Source organism: Ictidomys tridecemlineatus, chromosome X, assembly GCF_052094955.1.
Source record: "Ictidomys tridecemlineatus isolate mIctTri1 chromosome X, mIctTri1.hap1, whole genome shotgun sequence".
In the NCBI taxonomy this organism is placed as follows: domain Eukaryota; kingdom Metazoa; phylum Chordata; class Mammalia; order Rodentia; family Sciuridae; genus Ictidomys; species Ictidomys tridecemlineatus.
This window is the reverse complement of record NC_135493.1, coordinates 95,681,505-95,703,042: the sequence shown is the minus strand read 5'-3', so window position 1 is coordinate 95,703,042 and position 21,538 is coordinate 95,681,505. Positions and strand designations below refer to the sequence as shown.

Below are 21,538 nucleotides of genomic sequence, written 5' to 3'. Positions count from 1 at the left end.
CAAACCATCAAAACACTGATCCTGTTTCATGCAATGAAATGTTGCCCAGCATTAGAATAGAAAATAAAGCCAATTAATATTTTTTAATTATTGCAATTTTGTTTATTGACAATGGTATGACCTTTTATTTGTTCATGTGTATTTTTGTGTATTTCAGAAGTGTTTCAGTATTTTTTCATATAGGTTTTGGACATTTCAAAACTAAGTTTTCACCTAGGTATTGTATTTTATTTATTTTAGTTCATACCTTACTGTTTTAAATAAGGGTCTTCCCTTTCATTAAATTTTCTAATTTTTTATTACTTACATATATGAAGTTTATTAATTTTAATCAGCTTTATTAAGATATAATTTATATAAATAACATTCAGATTTTAAGTGTACAGTTCATACTTATAAAGGTATATACATCCATTATATATGTATATAATGTGCATGTATCATATATATGCATATATGTACATATATGTATAAATATGTATATATAGGTATATATACATATATATGGATGTATATCTCTATATGTGTATATGGATATATACATATAGATATATCCATTAAGCCACTATGTCACGAGGGAGCCGAAGCTCCAAATCTGGGTTCTTGTGTCTGATGGAAGAAAATTTAAAGTCAGACACCAAAATCCGTGCAAGAGAATTTTATTTTAAGTGAAAGTAAAGTGAGGCTCAAGCAAAGAGCACCCTGAAGAGATACAGTGGGTCCTCTCCAAGGAGAGAATACCAAAAGAAACAATGCTGCTTCCAAATGTATTACTGTTTGATGTTTACCTTGAGAGCTGGGGACTATCTTCTGGACTCTTTGCCAATCAGGTGTTCAATTCCTCCTTTATATTGGGCAGTGCAGTTTTGGACCATAGTTGGTTCTTTCCAGAACTGTCATGGTGTCCATCCTATTCAGGGAAGCCTCACCCACAAGTAAATCCTATGTTAATGTGGGTGTTGGGGTCAGTGGCCAGTCCGAATTTACTTAGTGTGCCTTTGTTACTAAAAAAATCTCCCTTCCAAGATATATGGAGGCACTTATGGCCATAACTCCTAGCTTTACCCTGACTTTAGTGGACTTGTCAAGAATTAGCCTCATTAATTCTTCTTTCTTGATACATTTCCCCCATTTAGTCTCCAAATTAGCTCCTGTTGTTTCTATTTGCTTATTCTCAAGGTTGTGTACTAATGTTTTTCTACAGGTTATCCTCCAAGTTATTTACTCATCTGCCTTGGCACTAATTTAAAGAAAACTTAGAGTAACTTAAAGTTTATCTGTGACCTTGCTATGTATTCCACTGCTCATTACTAACTACTGCTTAACAACCACACCCATGATAGGTATTTATATGTTGATTTTTTTAACCTGCTAACTTACTAAATTCTAAGATACATACTCTGAAAAATTCTTACTAGATTTGGGCAATCATTAAAAAGGTATCACATCCCAACATGTTTTTTGTTGTTGTTTTTACTTTTCACTCTATCTTACCATGGTAAAAAGACTTAAAATCAATGTTATAATAAGAATAGATTCAATGTCAAATTCTGGCTGATCCTAAAGATTAAATTGTTATTACAGGCATACAGAAACATGATCCTTCTTGCAACAGGTGCCATGCTAAATACAAGTTTACTGATGTAAGCAGCTAATAATAATTGGAATGTGAGCTGACTCAAGAATAGATATCCGGCTCATTAATATTTGCTTTAGAGAAATAGGCTCAACTGTTCTTCTCCAGTCTCAGTGGGTCCACGACCTGGATGCTTATATTCATAAGGTTGTCATTATTCAGAGAACTCCAAATGACCACTGGTTGGAAAAAATGTGTTTACCAAGCCCTGCTGTATTTATATTTAGGAAGTTATGTGACTGGCAATGATTTTAGTGCTCCCGAAATGTGACTGTTTTATTTGAAAGTTAAGAGGCAGCCATCTCACTCATCTGGCTGAGACTGGATTAAGAGAAACTTTGCATAGGAGAAGGGGCTTTCCTAACTGAGTCTCCCCTGGGGCCATGGAAATTCTAAAGGTAAAGCTTAACTTATCTAGGGCATGGTAATGAGCAATAAATCAGGCAAAGCTTGTGGTACCAGAGGGGTTAGACATGCTGGTTGGAAAACAAAAGGAGAATATAACAGTTTCTTCCAGAACTTCTTTGAACTGATAGAGACATGCCCCATAATTTATTACTTCATGCTTGTCTTAGTTTGGGGTTATGAAAAAGAAGACCTTGAGTAAGGAGTTAAGAGCCAGTAGTTTGTTGGAGGAAGGAGCATGATCTCAGTATAGATACTTTGATCCCAATTAGCTACTTTTGTTTCTATTTGCTTATCCTCAATATAATAGGATTCTGACAAAGGAAAGAAATAAAATTAAGTGTGTATAAATGAAAGGTTATCACTGGGGGCTTAATCTCACTGAACGTCCTTAAAGATACTGTGTAAAATATGCTTCGGAATTGTCTTGCTGAGAGCTGAGGATGCTGAAATATTTATCCACTCATTTCCATGCTTCATTGGTTCAAGGTTGACTCTATGAAGGAAGGGGTAGAGGTCAAACCTGGCACTTCTGACCTGCCCTGCTTTCTGAGCAAACATGCTCCCGTGGTCAGAGAGTGACCTCTGGCAAAGAATTGTATGGGAATTATTTACAAGCAATTCCTGTAGTAGACCAAGCGAATATGAGAGCTATAATTCTATATTGCTATGTCGTTCTCTGGTTGTTTCTTGTGTGTGAGTTTTATCTCACCAATGGGAATGTAAACTGTTGTAGTAGAATCTGGGCCACAGATTGTACTTGTATTGCTTGCCCTCCCCAATAAATTCTGGTGAGTTCTTTGCTACTGTAAGACAAAGTCCATTAAGCCCACTGTGACTCGGGGGCCAGTGCCTTTCTTTTCAGACTTCTCTTCCAAGTGTACTTTCTCAACCTAAGCATTCTGGCTGTTCCTTGATGTCTTCCTCAATTGACTGACTCCTCTCTACCTAGAATATCTCATACCCCCTTGTGCAATGGGTCAACATTAATCATCTTTTAAGATCAGCTAAGTAACTCTTCTTTCATAAAATTTTCCAAGTACCACCTAAATAGTCATGTTCTCTTTTTCAAACCACTACCTGCTCCTTACATCTGCCATACAATTTATCCTAACATACTGAAGTTTATTTTTTATTTTTATTTTTTGCCATGCTAGGGATGGAACCCAGGCCTTGTGCATGCCAGGCACATCTTCTATCGCTGAGTTATACTCAGCCCATAAATTTTATTTTTATGCATTAATCTTGCCTTCCAGACTGGAGCTCATTGAGAAAGTGAACTGTGTCTTAGACATCAAACGCCCAGCTGAGTGCTTGATATAGAGTAAATATGCAAAAATATTTTTAAATTATAAATTAATGTGACCAATAAATATTTTTCTTATTAGATAAAACAAGCTAGAAATGCCTATTTTAGATATCCCTAAAATACCTTTCAAATATTTGTAGACTGAATTTGGGTCATGGTGAAGATTCTTGAGAATTCTGTGTCAATGTCCTTCAGCCAAAGACGGCCAGGAACATGGCTATTTGGTTAAACAAGTTGAGTTCTTATCTCAATGAGAGTGACATACATTTTGGGGGGACTATAGGGTGTCTAAGTAAAAGTATGTTTGAAAGAAATTGTTATGGTGTGAACTGATCAATATAATCAATAAGTCATAGGTTATAGGCATAAGGCAAGATAGAATAGATATTAGTAAATGACAGATGAAAATGTGTATGTAAGCTATAAGATAACTGTAGTTTGAAGTAGGCATCAAATAAATTACTAGTACTGAGTGTGTAAAGCAATTGCTCTGGTAGAGACTCATTAGTCACTAGCAACAATTCCTGCCTTGCTGGGATTATGGGAATAGGGTCACTGTAGTCATTTGAGTAAAAAGATGTGACTATAGAAACTCCATCTTAGTTTCTTTGTTTCTGTCCCTGTGAAGACAGAACTACATGACCCATTTCTAGGAAATGGAAAATAAAGCTATTTTCTTATAAAAAATTGTCTTTCTGTACTTTGTACCCCACAAATTGTATCCTACTCAGGATTCAGCAGTGGTCATGGTGAGCTACATCCTAGTGTGAATGCCCTTGTGGGTCTACATGACTTTGAAGTAGATTCTCGCCCTGCCAACCCCCGCCCAAATTCAGGATACCACTGTCTAGCACCTGCTTGAACCCAGGACTGTGTTCAACTGAACTGCAAAGCTAATGCTTTTTTTTTTTCTTCTGTTTATTGCTTGCTTGCTGACTGGAAAATCCCTATCCTGCCTAGAGCCCATAGGTCCCACTTATTAATGTTTTAATTTTTGTGATTGACTAGTTTACATGACCATAAGCTAGTCACTGAGTTGTAGGTTTTGTGCTTATATTCTCCTTGGATGGACCAGGAAGCTGCTGTTTTCCACAGAGCTAGAGTCTCTACAGGTGGGTGACAGTCCCTGGCCAGGTAAATAAAGCTCTCTTTTGATTTGAAGTTTGGACCTAGAGTGCTTTCTGGAGTGGCTCCCCATAACAAGACTATAATAGGATTTGGGCTATCTATGAATGATTTGGTGAAGGGACCAAGAAAGCATGGATTTTCTCTGTAAATTGGATGCTGTCAGAAAGAGGAGGTAATCCTAAGATTGGGTATTTTGTGAAAGACATGTGGGCTTTTAGTTTGTCTATGCTTAGACAAACTTATAAATTGACCTATTTTTGCTTTGCTTCATTTTATAGTGATCTCATAGTGACTTTAACTGAGTTTGGTGTTCTGTAAGATTGTTTCTGTCCCACAGAATCAAATAACCTGGCCGTGATCATTTGACCTGTTTGTAATAATATTAAGGTTCACTTTTGGATGTCAGATAAATTATGAACATCGAGGAATGCCTTTTTTGACATGATGAAAGAAAGACTGAAAAGAATGAGATTATATGTGCAGGAGCTGATAGCTCTCACAAATGTGGGATGAGAGCTGAATAGAAGAAGTGAATAAAAGCAAAAAGCCAACTGGATCTTCCATCCTGTTCTGTGACCTTTCAGGCTGACAAGAGTCTTAAATCTTGAAGCTCTGCATAGTCCCCAAAGCACAAAATGGCTGAAAGAAATCTATTTTTTTTTTCACCAAAAAAGCAACTAGCACAGATCCTTCTTTGAAGATATAAACCAGAAGGCCTGAAAAATTAAAATACTCAGTCCAGTACCAATATCACTTGTGAGGTAATAAAATAATAGGATTTCCTTTTCAGTGCCTCCCTGTCCTGGCTACTTTCTCTTTTTAAAATTTGTTGACATCTTTTGTGTAGATGAGAGTCAGGTAGCAAATCTGAAAGCATATAATTTATACTCACAAGGAAAAGAAAAAAAATGAAATTTTCTGGTAGCTAAAATGTTTATGAAGCCCTATGATGGGAAATCTAAGTCCAAATATTTACTCAGAAATTTTTGCAATATTTGTTCAATAAATTATTTTGGAACACTTAGTTTTTTAGGTACTATGATACAAAGATGAATAAAGAAAATCCTTGTTAATAGTCCAGCAGAGGAGACTTAAGCTTGTGTGTGTGTCTGTGTGTCTGTGTGTGTGTGTGTGTGTGTGTGTGTGTGTGTGTGTGTGCTGGAGTTTGAACTCAGGGCTTCATGCATGCTAGGCAAGTGCTCTAACACTAAGCTACATTTCCAGCCCAAATAATTACTAACTTAACAAAAAAGCAATAAATAAATAACCAAACCCCTGCATCTCTTTTGACGGACTCTTCACCTCCTGCAATGAGAAGTGACATAGCAGGTGCCACATACAGAGGAAGTATAACCATGAGTGGTTGGGCCCAATCAAATCTAAATGATCTAAGATTCACTTTTTAGTGACAACTTTTATTTAGGTACAATAATTTTTATAAATAACGTATAATTTTATAAATTAAAATATATAATTAAGTTTACTTAGATATAATTTTGAACTTACAGAAAAGTTGCAATAAATACTACAAGAACTTCTGTTCACCCAGATTCACCAATTTTTTTCTTTGTTTTTCTTAATCATTTGTAACTTGGAAATAGTTTGCCTAGTTAACTACTCCTAAACACTTTAGTGTGTGTTTTCTAAAAGCAAGGACATTATTCTACTTAACCACCATGCAATTATCCAAATCAGAATATTTACCATTGATATAACATCATTATGCAATGTATAGTCCGTATGCAAAATGTCTCAATTTTCTTAATAGTTTTTTTTCCCAAAACTGATTCAATCTAGGCTCATTCATTTAATTGTCATACTTTGTATTCTTCTTTAACCTGAGACAGTTCCTCAGTCTTTTTGTTTCTTTCTTGATCCTGACAGTTTTGATGATTATAAGCTAGTGATTTTATAGAATTCCCTTCAAGGTGAATCTATGTGATGTTTTCTCATGGTGAGATTCAGTGTATGAATTTATGGCAAGAATAAGTGATTGATTTTTTAAACCCCAGAATACCTGCCTCTGCCCAGGGCTCCCTTAACTTTGACCAGACATTGTATGTAGCAGTAGGGGGGTGAGGTTTTCTTGTAAAATTTAGGTTGTATTAGTCAGTTTTCTATTGCTATGACAAAATACCTGAGATAAATCAAATTGAGGAGGAAATTGAGATAAATCAAATTTATCTCAATTAATAAACTCAATTAATAAATTGTATTAATCAGTTTTCTATTGCTATGACAAAATACCTGAGATAAATCAAATTGGCTTATGGTTTCAAAGTCTTCAGTCCATGGTTACTTGGCCCCATCATTTGGGCCTGATGGAAGGCTCAACATCATGGTGGAGAGCACACAGTAGAGCAAAGTTGCTTGCCTCATGGCTACCAGGAAGCAGAGAGAGAAAGAGAGAAAGGGAGAAGGGTTAGGGACAAAATATACCCTTAAGGACATGCCTCCAATGACCTGCTTTCTTCAATGAAGCCACTCCTCCTAAGGTTTTCACCACCTTCTAACAGTACCCTAGCTGGTGAAAAAGCCTTTAATATATGAAATTTGGGGGGGACATTCCAGACCGAAACTACATTAATTTTTCTTTGCTTCTTCCTATGATTCCTAATTTAGTTATAAGTATTGCTAAAATCCTTGAGCATGTCTGCTTCTTGGGGAGTTTAGACTTAATTGAAACCTTATGTTAATTCCTGATGTATGTCTCCATTCACCCATGGACTAGTCTGCTTTATTATGATGGTGATGCATAAATTACCTATCAAAGTGAATAAATGACTGACAGGGATAAAAAATGACAAGAAGGTGGTAAGGCCATTTTTCTCCTCTATTTTTTGTATTTTATTCTTTTGTCTTTATTTCTTTTATTTTTCTCCTCTTCTAAATAAGTACATTTGCAATCCAATCTCTAAGGAAAGTCAACCACATAGAATCCTCAAAGCAAGAGCTTTACCCAAGAGCTTTACCCAAGCCCTAGTGCAAAGGAGGTCAAGGCTTTAGTGAGGTTTGGAGTTTTGACTGCCTATTCAGTTCCTGCTCCCTCATGCTGACATGGATTATCCAAGGCTATCACAAAGTGGAAGGAGAAGGAAGTGTGGGAGAAAAGAATGGGTGGAGAAGACTTCCAAGAAGTGGCAACTATGTAAAGGTTAGCACCCAGCACTTAATTCATTTCAGCTTGGAAATGACCCCTTTGTACAGCTTGTTCTTCCAGAGAGAGAGATTAAAATGCTTTTTTGCCTACTTTTAGTGGTGTGGTAATTAAAACAATTAATCCTAGGACCTAAATAATGTGGCTCAATTTATATGGTGGAAGAGAGAGTGGTCCTCCTTCATCTGCTTCTACTCACTGAAGATCACATCCAAGAAAATGAGCAAATTCCTATATTTTACTTCCACACATAGGATCTATTTAGAGAGAGGAAGGGATTATTAAGGGGGAATCTAGAATCTAAAGTTTCTATTTCCCTGAAACTGAGAAGCAAGCTTATTTAGAGATGTTACTAGCATAGCTCAAATGCAAACTTAGTTGATTAAAATAATATTTTTTTGTGCATTTAGAATGTGCTGGGCCATTCCTTAGGAGCTTTACATAACTTGTCTCATTTAATATTCAGTATATTCTATGAGTTGGATAGCATTATGATCATTAGTTGGATCATTATTATGATCATATCCTGTTTTTCAGATGAAGCAGCTGGAACTGGGAAAAGTGAAGAAATCGGCCAAGATCAGTTAAAAGTGGAGGCAGTATTTCAACACAGGTAGTCTGGCCCAGAGCCCATCACTCAACCAGTGTGCCATTGACATTCCAGCTTTCAGTTTTCCTACAGTCTAATAGTTGCCATAAGACAACTAAGAGATGAATACATTCCAGATGACTGGGTTGGTCAGAGAAAATTTCACAGAAGGCAGGTTTGAACTAAACCCTCAGAGGTGGATAGAGAGGTCAATGTGGAGGATTCTGACAGCCTGATATTTATTGGCCAGGGCACAGGATCACTGCAGGGACAAAGCGATTGGACCAGCTACACCCTCCCCACATTCTTTTGGGCCACCAGTGTTTCCTTGGGTCTCCATGGGGTTAGCTGAAAAGACTGAACCTACCCCTGGCCATACCAGCCTAGTTACTGCTCTTTCCATCCCAGCTTCACTTCTTGGAACTAGGTAGTTTAGTTTAACTCAGGGTGTGGCAGTGGAAAGCCACACCACATTCTCCAATTTAGCTTAACTATGAGCAAAGCTATCTTGATTTTCCTCTGGCTTCTTGTCTATTCTGAACTTGGATGAAAAGATGAGCAATTGACACCCTCAAAATTTCAACAATGGGAAAGTAATAGAAAATTCAAATTTAAAGGGCAAATTAGACATGGCAGACCAAGGAGATCAATAAAGGGTGGTATAAGGAATTTAGCCAAAGCCTACAAAAATCATTTATTATAATTCTCTGTGCAAGTACACATACCATGTTTATCCATATAGCAAAACATTCTGGGATTTGTTTCCAAATTAATCTTTAGAAATATGTTACAAAATCCCTCTTTTTCTTGTACCAGAGTCTGAACCCACAGGTGCCTAACCATTGTGCCACATCTCTAGCCCTTTTTATATTTTACTTAGAGACAGGGTCTCACTAAATTGTTTAGGTTCAATCCTCAGCACCACAAAAAAAACGAAATCCCCATTTTTATACAAATAAATTTGCCAAGAACCTTAAGTCTTTTTTTTTTTTTGGTACTGCAGATTGAACCCAGGGGTGCTTTACCACTGAGCTACATCTACAGTTAATTTTCTTTTTAAATTTTGAGACAAGGTCCTGCTACATTGCTGAGTCTTGCTAAATTGCTGAGGCTGGCCTCAAACTTGTAATCCATTTATTTCAGCCTCCTCAGTCATTGAGATTACAGGCATACACCACCATATCAAAAGGAACTTTAAGTCATTTTTAAAAGTCAAACTAATATATTATCACGTCTTTGAATCATTTCTCTTCTCCCCAAATTGATGTTTTTCAAGCATTGCTTGACGACCAAAGAACATTTCAATCTGTTTGGAAGGCTTTAATGATCTGACAAATACTGTTATTATTTGGAAACAATTTTTTCATCCTTCTTCCCAAACAGTGCACCTCAAATGACAGCCTCTGAACTGATCTCAGTGTTAGGCAGTTTTTTTATCATTAATATTTACGTCTTTATATTTGAATGTTAATTTGAAAATAATCTCCAATTTAAATATTTTATGTAAATTTATAAGTATAGAAATTAGTTTTGACATCAAATCTGAAGACAATTGCCAACTATTAGCAAATGGGCAAAAAAAAACTCTTTTCTCTAAAAATCAGGTTGCCATTATATTCTTTTTTTATTATCAAATGACCTTGTATGAAAATAGGAAGAGAATTTTTTTTTCTCCTTACTAAGCAAAACAGTTGTCCCAATCTCTGCAAAATATTTTCCCTATATCTCTGCCCCTTCCAGAATAAAAGAAATGATAGCATGTTTGCTCTTCCGCTTCAGGAGAGAAAGAAGCTGTAGGAAAATTACTTTTTTTCCACTTGTGTGATTTGAGAAAAAGCTACAACTCCAGCCTTTCAATGTGCAAGAAAAACAATACACACTTATTATACTGCTATCTGTGGGACCCAAATGTATTAAGTTAGGAGAAGATAAATCAGGAGAAAGATGGAATATATTTTGAATAAAATGTTACATTTGCTGCTTTTCTGTCTTCTGGAATTTAACCTCCACCTGACCCACCTCCAAGCTAATCACTTTGGCTCTCTTAGCACTTCCTTATAGTTATCTCCCCTTTTCTCCAAAATAAACTTCAGAACCATTTTTAATCTACATTTTAAAGTTTATTTGGCTATCTATTTATATATAACCTTGTAAAAGAGTTTAAAGTGGTTTAAGAGGATCCATAACATACACCAAGAATCTAATAACAGATCAGGAAAGAAGCATATACACACACCAAAACAAAACTTAATACAGTTCTATTCATTTACTTTGGGTGGACTACAAATTTGGTCCTAAGCTTTCTAGAAGGCAAAAAGAAAAGGCAAGTTAATTAGTTCATTTAGTGTCCATAAAACCAAAACAAACTAATCACACAAGTGGAACACTGTTATTTCTAATAGTAAATCCAGACCAAAATTCTCTTGAGAGGCTTCATTAACAGACCAGCGCATGATGTTATAGTCAGTGTTCTCAACAGCAATCCAATGGGAGATACAAAGATGAATTTCACAGGACTTCTTCTTGGATTCTTCAGAATAGGCAGATGGCATCACACCAAGTTGAAGATCAGGAAAAACACTGTTATTGTGAATTTGACAGTTTTGGGAATGTCCAGTATGATGTAGTCCAGATAGTCCACTCTTTAGCTAGGCAAAATCAGGAATACATTTTACAATCATTCCAGTCCTCATGATGGTTTTGGAGAAACTGCAAAACGTCCAACACTGTATATGCAATGTTTAGGAATAAGGTGAGTGTGTTTCTTCTTGACAGAGAAAAGACAGCTTGTTGGATCCCCAAAAGTCCACAAATCACTCAGAAAGGTTAAGAACAGATTAAAATTAAACAGGTTATAGAATTAAACAGAAAATTCTGCATGCTATTCTGAATACTTATTTTTTTCATCTTAGCCTTCTCTGCAAAAAGAACCTTTTTTGTTTCCATTTAATCCACGGCTTGGGCGGGTGCTCCTGGGTGGTGAGAAGCTGTCTCTTGGCTGGTGCTAGAAACTCAGGCGTATCTTGATGTTAGGAGAACACAGAGGAGCCGCTCCAAAGCCGATGGGCCCCGGGGGGCTCCTAGTTACCCTTGAGTGTGAGCTTTCTGAAGAGATACTCGCCCAGACCAGCATCCTGGCCGGCCAGCCTGCGGAGGTTGGTCAGATGCTCACCCATCTTTTTGATGAGTTGCACTTCCTGGTCTAAGAAGTGGCTCTCCAGGAAAAAGCAGAGTTGGGGGTCTGTGTTAGTCAAACCCAGGGCATGCAGATCCAAAAGGGCCTCGTTCAGATTCTTCTCCAGGATCAGGGCAGCTTCCATGGCTTCCAGGCAATCATGCCACTCATCTTGGGTCAGCTTCTGCCCATCCTGGCAGAGGGAGCGGTCGCTCACCTGGTTTTGCCTCAGGAGACGATGGGCACCTTCTCGCTTTTCCTCAGCCAACCTGAAGAAGAAACCGCCCTCCAGAGCCACACGGTTTCCTTCGAAATAGAAGCCCAGAGAGAGGTAGGTATAGGAGGCCTGCAGGTGCATGCTGATCAGGCGGTCGAGGGCAGCCTGCACCTTATGAGTATAATCCTGGTGACCCTGGGTGCTCATGGCTGCGTGGCAAGACCGAGCAAACACAAAATATGATGCTGGCTCGTCCCGGAAGCAGGGGATAGTTGAGGAGATATACCGGAAGTTGTGAGTAAAGAGGTGGGGCTAGAGGCTGGTGTGACGCTGGGGATAGGGTTAAGGTTTTTTTTCCCCTGCCATTCTGAAGATTGAATCCAGGGAGTCTCTACCACTGAGCTACATCCCTAGCCCCTTTTTTGTTTTTAGTTAGTTAGTTAGTTAGTTAGTTAGTTAGTTAGTTTGTTTTGAGACAGGCCCTCGCTTAACTGCTCAGGCTGGCCTCCAATTTGCAATCTTCCTGCTTCAGCCTCCTAAATTGCTGGGATTACAGGTGTGCACCACCACATTTTTGATAGGTAGGTGGAATTACAGGAGACTCAGTCTCTCAGTTTACTTTCTGATAAGAATTTAATCCTTCCTTCTTTCATAATTAATGGAAAGGAGTCCTTATTTGTTATCTGACCCATATTTAACCATGATTCCAAGCTGAGGTAAGAATGTCAAAAAGTATTACAGTGAAATCCCTCTGAATCTTTGTGACTTAAATTCTCTTGTTTCTTAATTGAGAACCTGAGAACCTATATTTCAGTATTTTTTTTCCTCCTGCCTCTGGTCACTCATTGTCTCAATGATTAGCCATTAATCCCAGTTTGCCTAGGGCAATCCTGTTGTCCTGGTGTAATTATTAATGGTAACCCTTTTCTCTCTCAAAAGTGTTCCTGTTCAGAATACATATTACATGGGCACCTTTCTGATTCAAAAGGACAAAACACACTAAGGAATGTGACATGAATAGAATTTGTAAAACATTGAACTTAGACATAATTTATTTTCATTTTATTAATCATAGCAGAGCTCCCATTATAAATTTTCTATTCATCTATTCATATTTTATATCTTTTTTTGTACTTGGGATTGAACCAAGGGGTGCTCTACCACTGAGCCACATTCCCAGCCCTTTTTATTCTATTTTGAGAAAGGGAATCACTAAGTTGCTGAGGGATTCACTAAATTGCTGAGGCTGTCCTTGAATTTGCGATCCAACTGCTCCAACCTCCTGAGTCTCTGGGATTAAAAGCATACACCACCAAGCCCAGTTTGCTTTTTAGTTAGTGATGAATTCATTTCTTCTAGAAAGTTCTATGGAATATCATATATACCAGATGTTTTGTTAGATACTGCTGTCTTGTGATTCCAGACATTCTACCATTAACTGAAACATCATATAAACAGCATGAGAGATGAAAAACATCAATTTATAAAATAGAATGGTCATGGAGGATGTTAGCTTTTCCCTATTGGAAGAGAAGGGCAGGACTCTTCCAGCTTTGTGATTCCATGCTTACCATTTTATATTCTTAAGTACCATTTGCCTAGGTCTGTTTCACAATTACAACATTTTCATTTGTTTTCTATCAAACAGGAAAGCATATTCTATTCAAGGTAAACAAGATTTGAACCCCAGAGAAGAGAGCTTTGCTCTAAACTTTGGACCTAGTTCTAAATGAAAGTAAAAAATCAATTCTTTTGCAGCTACTTTCAGATTTTATTTTCTGTTGCTGAAAACCGACACCTTAAAATTTCAAAAAAGCAGCCTATAGTTTCCCTTTACTGCTTAAACAAAAATATGAACACATATCCTGTATTTTAAATACAGGATTTTTTTTTCATGGAAGGTTGTCGTCCAAAAGTGTTCTCGTATTGCATTTGAGGTTTGCAAAAATTGCTAGAATTCAGGAATAGCCACATTTTTCAGTCCTTGAGGGAATTGAATAAAACAAAAGTAGTTCTGCAGCCTTCTTGGCCTTGGTTATATTGCAAAAAAGGGGGGCTAGGACTGAACAGGAAGAGGAAAAACAGAAATTTAAACCCAAGAATAACCTAGCAAGTGGCCAAATAGGATGGAAATTACAGAAGATGCAATACTTTGCAAAGGGCAGCAAAGAAAATGATAATTTTCTATCTTGTGCATGAACCATTAATCATCATATTGGCCTTGTAAGAAAAAAATGCTAAGCCTACAGAAAACTTCACCATATAAAATATTATCTGTATGATAACATGTCAGGCTCATTTACTGTATTTCAATTTCCTATACATTTCCTTATTTCTCTTGGTAAAGAAAAATGTCTATGTAAACCTTCCCAGATGAGATAGTTTTCTGCTTTGTGCAAATGTTGACAAATCTTTCCTTCATCACTTTGGAGAAAAGGGGGCCAGCATCAGAGTCACACTCTAGTGGGTGGTTAAGTACTTTGTTGTCAGAATCAGACTGAAATGGGCTTAAATCCCAGCTTTGGCACTCAACCATGAGTGCAACCTGAGGCAGATAGCATAACCTGTTTGTTTGAACCTCAACTTTCTTGCCTGTCAAATGGGAATGTTAATATCTCACGAGTGTACTACAAAGATTAAATGATACTATGCATGAAAAGACAGTGTCGAATGAGCAAAAAGAGCTAAGAAATGACATGTGGATTTTACAATAAAATTGTGGAGAGCCTCTGAAACCCTAAGAAGTATCAGGAGCAGATACCAATATGTTTTTTTTTAAAGAGAGAGAGAATTTTAATATTTATTTTTTTAGTTCTCGGCGGACACAACATCTTTGTATATGGTGCTGAGGATCGAACCCGGGCCATACGCATGCCAGGTGAGCGCACTACCGCTTGAGCCACATCTCCAGCCCCACCAATATGTTTTGATCCAAGTTTCCTCACTATAGACCTGTTTGCCTTAATCATTCTTTGACTTTTGAGCAGGAAAGCAGAGAGGCGCAACTTGGATATCCAAAATCCAACTCACTTGAAACATGAGCAAGCTTTTCTTCCTTCTGTTGGCTAAACATGCTTCCACAGCATCTCCTGAGGTACTTTGTGGCAGTTTTATAGCCCAAGGTCATTCTCAGTTACAACATGAAACATCTCATGGCTTCCTACCTCGTAGGAAATGGTAAGATTCTGGAACACTTCGTGCAACTGATAGAATTCACCGCTCCTTCAACTCAAATGTCGAACTTGGAATTCTTATGTGTTCAGTCTGATTCTCCAGAAGCAGATACTGATATGAGGATTCTTGTATAACTGATTTATGAGCAAAGTGCTCCCAAAGAGACAAAAAAAAATGCATAGAGATTGCAGGACAGAGAAAGAAAGGAAGTCAAGATGTAAGGCTGCAATTTCAGGAAAAGTCTCAGCTTTGTCCTAATCCTAAGGTGGAGGTCCGGAGTATAAGTTACACCAAGAATTTATTTCAGCATGAGGCAAGGGATCTGGGCTTTCCGATTCCTTCCCATTGACTGTGGGCTTACCCAGGGTGATATAAACTCCCAGAGTCTATATATAGGTAAGACAACTCCATTAAACAAAGAGCAAGGTGCCAAAGAAGGTCACAGGTGCCAATCATTATCAGAAAAGCACACTGACCCCGGGTGCAGAGCACACCAAACTAATGGAAGGGATCCAAGTAGATTTGGGCAGGGCATGTCCAGTATCCAGCACCAGCTTGCTATACTGATTGACCTTGGGAGGTCTCAGAATTCAGTGGTAATGAGGAACTTTAATCAGAACCTTTATACCAGGAATCTAATGAATAATATACTTTATCATAGGTATCAATCCACATTTGTCCCTCTTTACTGCTTCTATTTACAGGAGATACAGGGCTTGGGGTGCAATCTTAAACACCTTCAATCTCCTTTGTCATCCCTGAAAGTCTATCATCTTCTTCAAGGGTTTCTTTTGCATATACACCAGCCAAATCAAGCCCAAGGCTTCAGGTAAGAAGACATTTGCATCTTTTATCTGACCCTTTACTCTGATTGACAGCATTCCCCATAGTGGAACTACATATTGATTTTTTAATAGCTCACATAGTACTTAAAAGTCAAAACATCCTAGCAACCCAGAAACTGACAGGCTGTGAAGTGACTGCTTAAGGGCCTGTCATCCAAACCGAATTTACCTGAAAACTGATGTTACACAAACAGAAAAAAATGGTCTCTGCATGCTTCTCATTTTTCTGAAAGGAACTATAGGGGTACAGAGTTTAGTTCTGAGCTGTTTATCTATTTTGGACAAGCAACTGCTTGGCAGCAGGAACAGTTATGAAATAGGAAGAGCTATACACACACACACACACACACACACACAAACACACACACCTTCCTCCTCACCCAACCTGTGCCCTCCACTAAACTTAAGCTCACCCACAGCCCACCCCAACAGGCCTGCCTCAGACCTACCCCTCCACACAAGCTTCCCACAGGCACCTCAAGGAAACAGTGCTTCTCAGCTGGGTTTGATTTTGTGGCCCAAAGAAAGAATTCTCCAGGCCAAAATGTCAGTAATGCCAAGGTTCAGATATGGGTTTCCTCAAAAATAGACTCTGAGACAAAGCCTTGAGAACAACTATTTCATTTTGGAGGTGATCCCTGAAAGTACCAGTAAGGATTTGGGGAAATGAGACAGGAAGGTTGGAGAAAAGCAATAAAGGGGGTATTAAATAAAGGACAGGTGACCCCAGTGGGCAACTTGGTTCCATTCCTGCTTCCGTCATCTTGTTTGGGATAGCTCTGAAAGCAGAAATATTTGTCTTCTGGTTAATATCTGTCATTAGCTAGAGTGTGCTTCCAAGGATGTTAACTTTCCGGTACTTCCGGCCTACACTGTGAGAATGAATCAAAGGAAAACCCTGAGGTAGAGAATTTGGGGTGCTTATAACAAGTTTGCATGGCATGTTTGAGAATGGTGAATGATGAGGGGACTATGTCGGGTACTAACAACATCTGCTGGATTTAGTCTTCTAGGAAAATGTCATGGGATATATCTTCGTTCCTTTTTTGAGGACAATGCCTTAGCTGAAAAAGTAATTCTAATTATAAACATGGTTGATGTCCTAAAAGACATGTAAGAGTAGCAGGTTTTAGTTAGCAAGGCCTTATTTGAACATATAGTTAGAAGGATTCTTAGAAACCATGTGTTCCAGTTCTATAACAGTATACAAATCCCCCTAGGAACTTCAGTGCCAGGCACAATGGCATTTGCCTATAATCCCAACTTCTGGGGAGCCTGAGGCAGGAGGATTGCAAATATGAGGCCAGCCTCAGCAACTTAGCAAGACCTGTCTCAAATTAAAAAATTAAAAAGTTGAGGGTGTATCTCAGTGGTAGAGCATTCCTGGGTTCAATCCCTAGTTCTGCAAAACCAAACAACACCAAACTAATCTACCAAACAAACAAAAGAAAGCCTCTCCAAGAAAAAACTATCTAGTCCTTGGTCTTTGCCTTAATATACCCAGGTACACAGGAACACATTAGCTTACAAGGGCTACTGACTCAATTTTCATAGAATGTGATATAGGGGTAAAAGAGCCACTTGGGAGCCAAGGAGATCTGAGATTAAATTGACTTCTGCCAATTAATGGCTGTGGAACCTTGAAAGAGTTACTTAATGTCTCTGAATCTTATTCTCTAGCTATAAAATACTAGTATATTATCTACCTTTAGATTACTGTAAAGAAAATGGGGTAATACAAAGAATTTAGCACAACTTCTGACACACAGTAGGTTCTTAATAAATATTAATTGACTTCATCCCTTTTCTTTCTACATCCTCTTAAATCTCAGATGTCAGTCTTTTTAAATATTTTTTTTTACCTGTAGATGGACATAATGTCTTTATTTTATTTATTTATTTTTATGTGGTGCTGAGGATCGAACCCAGTGCCTCACATATGCTAGGTAAGTGCTCTACCACTGAGCCACCACCCAGCCCACAAAGTATTCTTTTTAAAAAATATATATATATATATTTTTTAGTTGTAGATGGACACAATACCTTTATTTAATTAATTAATTTATTTAATGTAGTGCTGAGGATTGAACCCAGTACCTCACACGTGCCAGGCGAGCACTCTACCACTGAGCTACAACCCCAGTCCTCATATGTCAGTTTTGTGACTCACAGTACATTTGATCTTTTTATTCTGGTTCTAAGTTTCAGAAGAATCTAGAATAAATGCACGCATTTTTCCACTGATAGAAGACTTCCTTTCTTCACAGAGACATACCTTGTTTGTGCCACATTGCAAACGGCCTTGCTCTGTGGGTTTCTCTGGTTATTCTGCAAAGTTTAGGACTGGATTTCCCACCAATCAGGGAGCCAAAGTTTCATGTTTACTTGGGGCAAAATATACTTGCAGATCATTCATTTTAATATTGTTGCACATAGGTCAAAATAGGTTTTGTGCCAGGCCCCAGGGCACACGCCTGTAATTCTAGCAGCTCGGGAGGCTGACACAAGAGGATTGTGAGTTCAAAGCCAGCCTCAGGTGCTAAACAACTCAGTGAGACCCTGTCTCTGACAAAATACAAAATTGGGCTGGGTTGGGATGTGGCTCAGTGGTTATGTGCCACTGAGTACAATCCCCAGTAAAATAAAAAAAAGTTCTGTATGGAATACTCTTCTTTTAATCCTAAAGAAAATATCAAAAATGGTTAAACACCTTATAGTTAGAAAAGGAGGGCAGAAAATGATTTTGTTTCCTTACCATGCTCCATTTTACCTCTTGCAAATGTTTTTCCATGCTCCACTTGTTCCTTGCCCTCCACGATGAAAAGTGTTTTCTGTCCATTTTTAAAAGGAAAAATGTGATGTTTCATAGAAAGAAACAAGATTCACACTCTGAATAGAGGTGGCCGCTTATTTCAGAAGGGCTGGCAAGTCTGTCCTTGGCAGTTGCCAAGAGGTGGGTTGGTCAGACACAGCTTGAGCTCAAAAGAACATTGAGCCTTGAAATTTGAAGTGGCAAATTTTGCAATACTATGCTCTCTTTCTCTGCTTGAAGTCCCTGAATATTCCTTCTGGTCATGCTGATATCCGGCTGGAGAAGAAATTCACCCAGCAAGAAGTTTTTCTCTTCTTTACCTAGAACATGATTGTGTGTGTGTGTGTGTGTGTGTGTGTGTGTGTGTGTGTGTATGTATGTATGTGTGTGTAAGGGCATATGTACTAAAATGATGTTAACAGTGGTCTATATTTGTATGTCACCAATTTGTTACTTTCTAACTTTCTGAAATTGTCTAGATTTTTTGGCAATAAGAATATCTATAAAATTTACTGCAGGAAAATCAGGGGAAAAGACCTGTTTCTACTTTCAAAGGAAGGAGGAAAACTTATTCTCCTCTCTCAAGAAGGTCATATGATCTTTGCACACAAAGCAATGAACAAGGCTCAGTGTTTGTCTCCTGAAGCCAGAGCTGGCTTGCTAAATGACATCCTCCAGTCTTGTGGGCGCCAAGCTACTTTGTAATGCAAAAATTAAAATTCAGGAACATGAAGGCCTTCCTCCTTCAACCCCCCATTCCCTTGTGACTTGTTGGCAACCCTTCTATTCCCTACTAGACACTAATAATCTGAGGTTCAGTCTAGGGACTGAGAAGAAAGGAGAATCCCTCCTGAGATGGAGTTCAGCTCTAGGGCAGGGATCCTGCTTTATGTTTCTTCCATGTTCCCAACTGGGTCTGGCACTGTAATCCACAGAAAGAATTGCAGATTGTCAGGGGTGAGGAAACCTTAAAGGTCATTTGGTCCTCATTGTCAGTGCTTAATAATTACTTAATGAACTAGTCACTTTAGCTGCTCAAGGGGTTTAAGCTACAGAGCCACATGCCTCAATTCACCCAGACAACATCCCCAGCCAGTCCCCTTTGTTAATGTCCAGGAATACAAAGACATGACTCAGCATTTTGCCTCCATGAGTGGGGCCAGAGTAGGGGCTACTGATCCATGGTGGGGCTGGTATGTACAACAGGTCCCATTTACAGCTTTTGGGGCTGCTGAAAGCTGCATGCCTGGCATCAGTACAAATTTCGCCTCCCATGATGTCTCTGCCCCCTGCTTAGGGTATATGGATGTGGCTGCTGTCCAAAAAAACAGCTCTATTCACCAGTTCAAGATAAGGAAATATCTATCTGGGCCTGACTTGCTATATAAGAACCAGATGGTAATGATTAAAATTACATTAAATTAATGTTTGACAGTCCATGAAGGGCATAAATTGCATGGTGTGCTGCTTATCCAATCTGTCATCTTGTTTCTCTCTGCTCAGGTCAACAAACAACAGCCGAAAGCTCCCTCTCTGGGTTGAACAGAAGCTTGTTTCTCTGCTATGGAAATGGCTGCTCAGTTTACTAAGTTTAAGGCTTCTGTGCTGTCCAAATCATGATTAAGATGCCTTAAAATTGCAGAGAATTCTTTTGCCACTGTCTCCAGTAACCTTCTCCAAACACAGTAACAACAATCACTGGTTGGAATTGGTCAGAAATTGGGAAATCTGAACCGGGCCTAAGAGGAAACCATTGCCAAAATCAGAAAGCAATTTCCAACTGTAATGACAGCCTTCTTCATTCACATGGTTTCTATAATGTGTGGGCAGTGCTGATGTGTTATCAAGTTGCAAAAGAATTCCTGGTGTCACATTTTTAAATCACCCAGCTGCCATGTACTCCCTTCCAGAGAACCTTCAGATTTCAACTTTTGTTCTTTTCCACCTGTGTTATTCAGGAATCATCATTCCAATATTTACATTATTTTTTCTAGCTACTTAAACCCAAAGTAACATTTCAACCTGTGTACTTTTGCACAACTCAGATGACATTTTCAGTGTTCTGCCTATATTCTTTGGTGGCAAGGACCAGTTTCCACAGGAGTAAGCCAGGTTGTAGAAAAAGCAAATAAAGCAGTCTCAGGGTGCTGCAAGTGAGGCTGTGCCACCCACATCACCCTTCCAGAAGGAAGCTCTTGTGCACCCAGCTGTTGGGAGTGCTGCTGGAAGGTGGCCTTCAGCTGTCAGCCCTTTTTGCAAATGGCCGCCACTGAAGACAACTACCTGACCCCAAATCTCTTCTCATAATAAGAGCCATTCCCATCCCCCAACTTGGGAGACCTCTGAAGGTCTGCTTTTCCTGTGTTATTTTCTCTGTCTGTGCTTGCCTCTTCAATTACTGCCAGAATCCCTTCTTGCTTTATTCAGGTCACTGCTCAAATGTCACCTCATCATGGCTTTTCTTATCTCTTTTTCTAAAATAGCACACAATTACCCCTTCCTTATAGCCCCACCACCGAGTCTACCTGAGTCCTTGCCCTGTTTTCATTTTCTTCATTTTGAAACAAACTGAAGTTGCCTTTCCTGATGAGTGAAGGAAGATGGAGGGGCTGTGACCCCCCCCCACCACCATAGGTGACAAAGAAGATGGGAGCTAAGATTACCTCCTGCCCCAGCCTAACACAGGCTGCCTAAATATCTGCCTATGTATATTTCTCACTTTTTATTTTATTAATCTACAGTTGTCTCTCCCCACCCCACCCACCCACCATCTCTCTTTCTTTGGTATCAGGAATTGAACCCAGTGGCACTTAACTACTGAGCCACTCCTCAATCCCTTTTTTTAAAAAACTTTAAGACAGAGTCTTGCTAAGTTGCTTAGTGCCTATTTGGTATTTTATTTAGAGACAGGGTCTCACTGAGTTGCCTAGTGCCTCACTAAGTTGCTGAGGCTGTGTTTAAACTCACAATCCTCCTGCCTCAGCCTCCCAAATTGCTGGTGTTACAGGCTTGTGCCACCTCATCCACTGCCTCCTCTCTTTTAAAAGTTGTGCTGATTTTCAGGGATTTGGGGAGATAGTACCTTTGGAGC

At 38.7% G+C, this 21,538-nt stretch overlaps 1 protein-coding gene across 2 annotated transcripts; it reads right to left on the bottom strand.

Moving 5' to 3' along the window:
- Positions 1-10,322: 10,322 nt before the first annotated feature.
- LOC120886140 (ferritin light chain) lies at positions 10,323-18,692 on the bottom strand. Of its 2 annotated transcripts, XM_040273988.2 has the most exons (2): positions 18,391-18,692; positions 10,323-11,705 (listed from the first exon to the last, which is right to left on the bottom strand). In XM_040273988.2, exons 1-2 carry the CDS (start codon positions 18,500-18,502, stop codon positions 11,305-11,307), a joined length of 513 nt encoding a protein of 170 aa, XP_040129922.1. In that variant the 5' UTR covers positions 18,503-18,692; the 3' UTR covers positions 10,323-11,304. The 2 variants fall into 2 exon arrangements, with proteins under 2 accessions (XP_040129922.1, XP_040129875.1); XM_040273941.2 differs by lacking the exon at positions 18,391-18,692 and having other exon boundaries at positions 10,323-11,917.
- Positions 18,693-21,538: the final 2,846 nt, after the last annotated feature.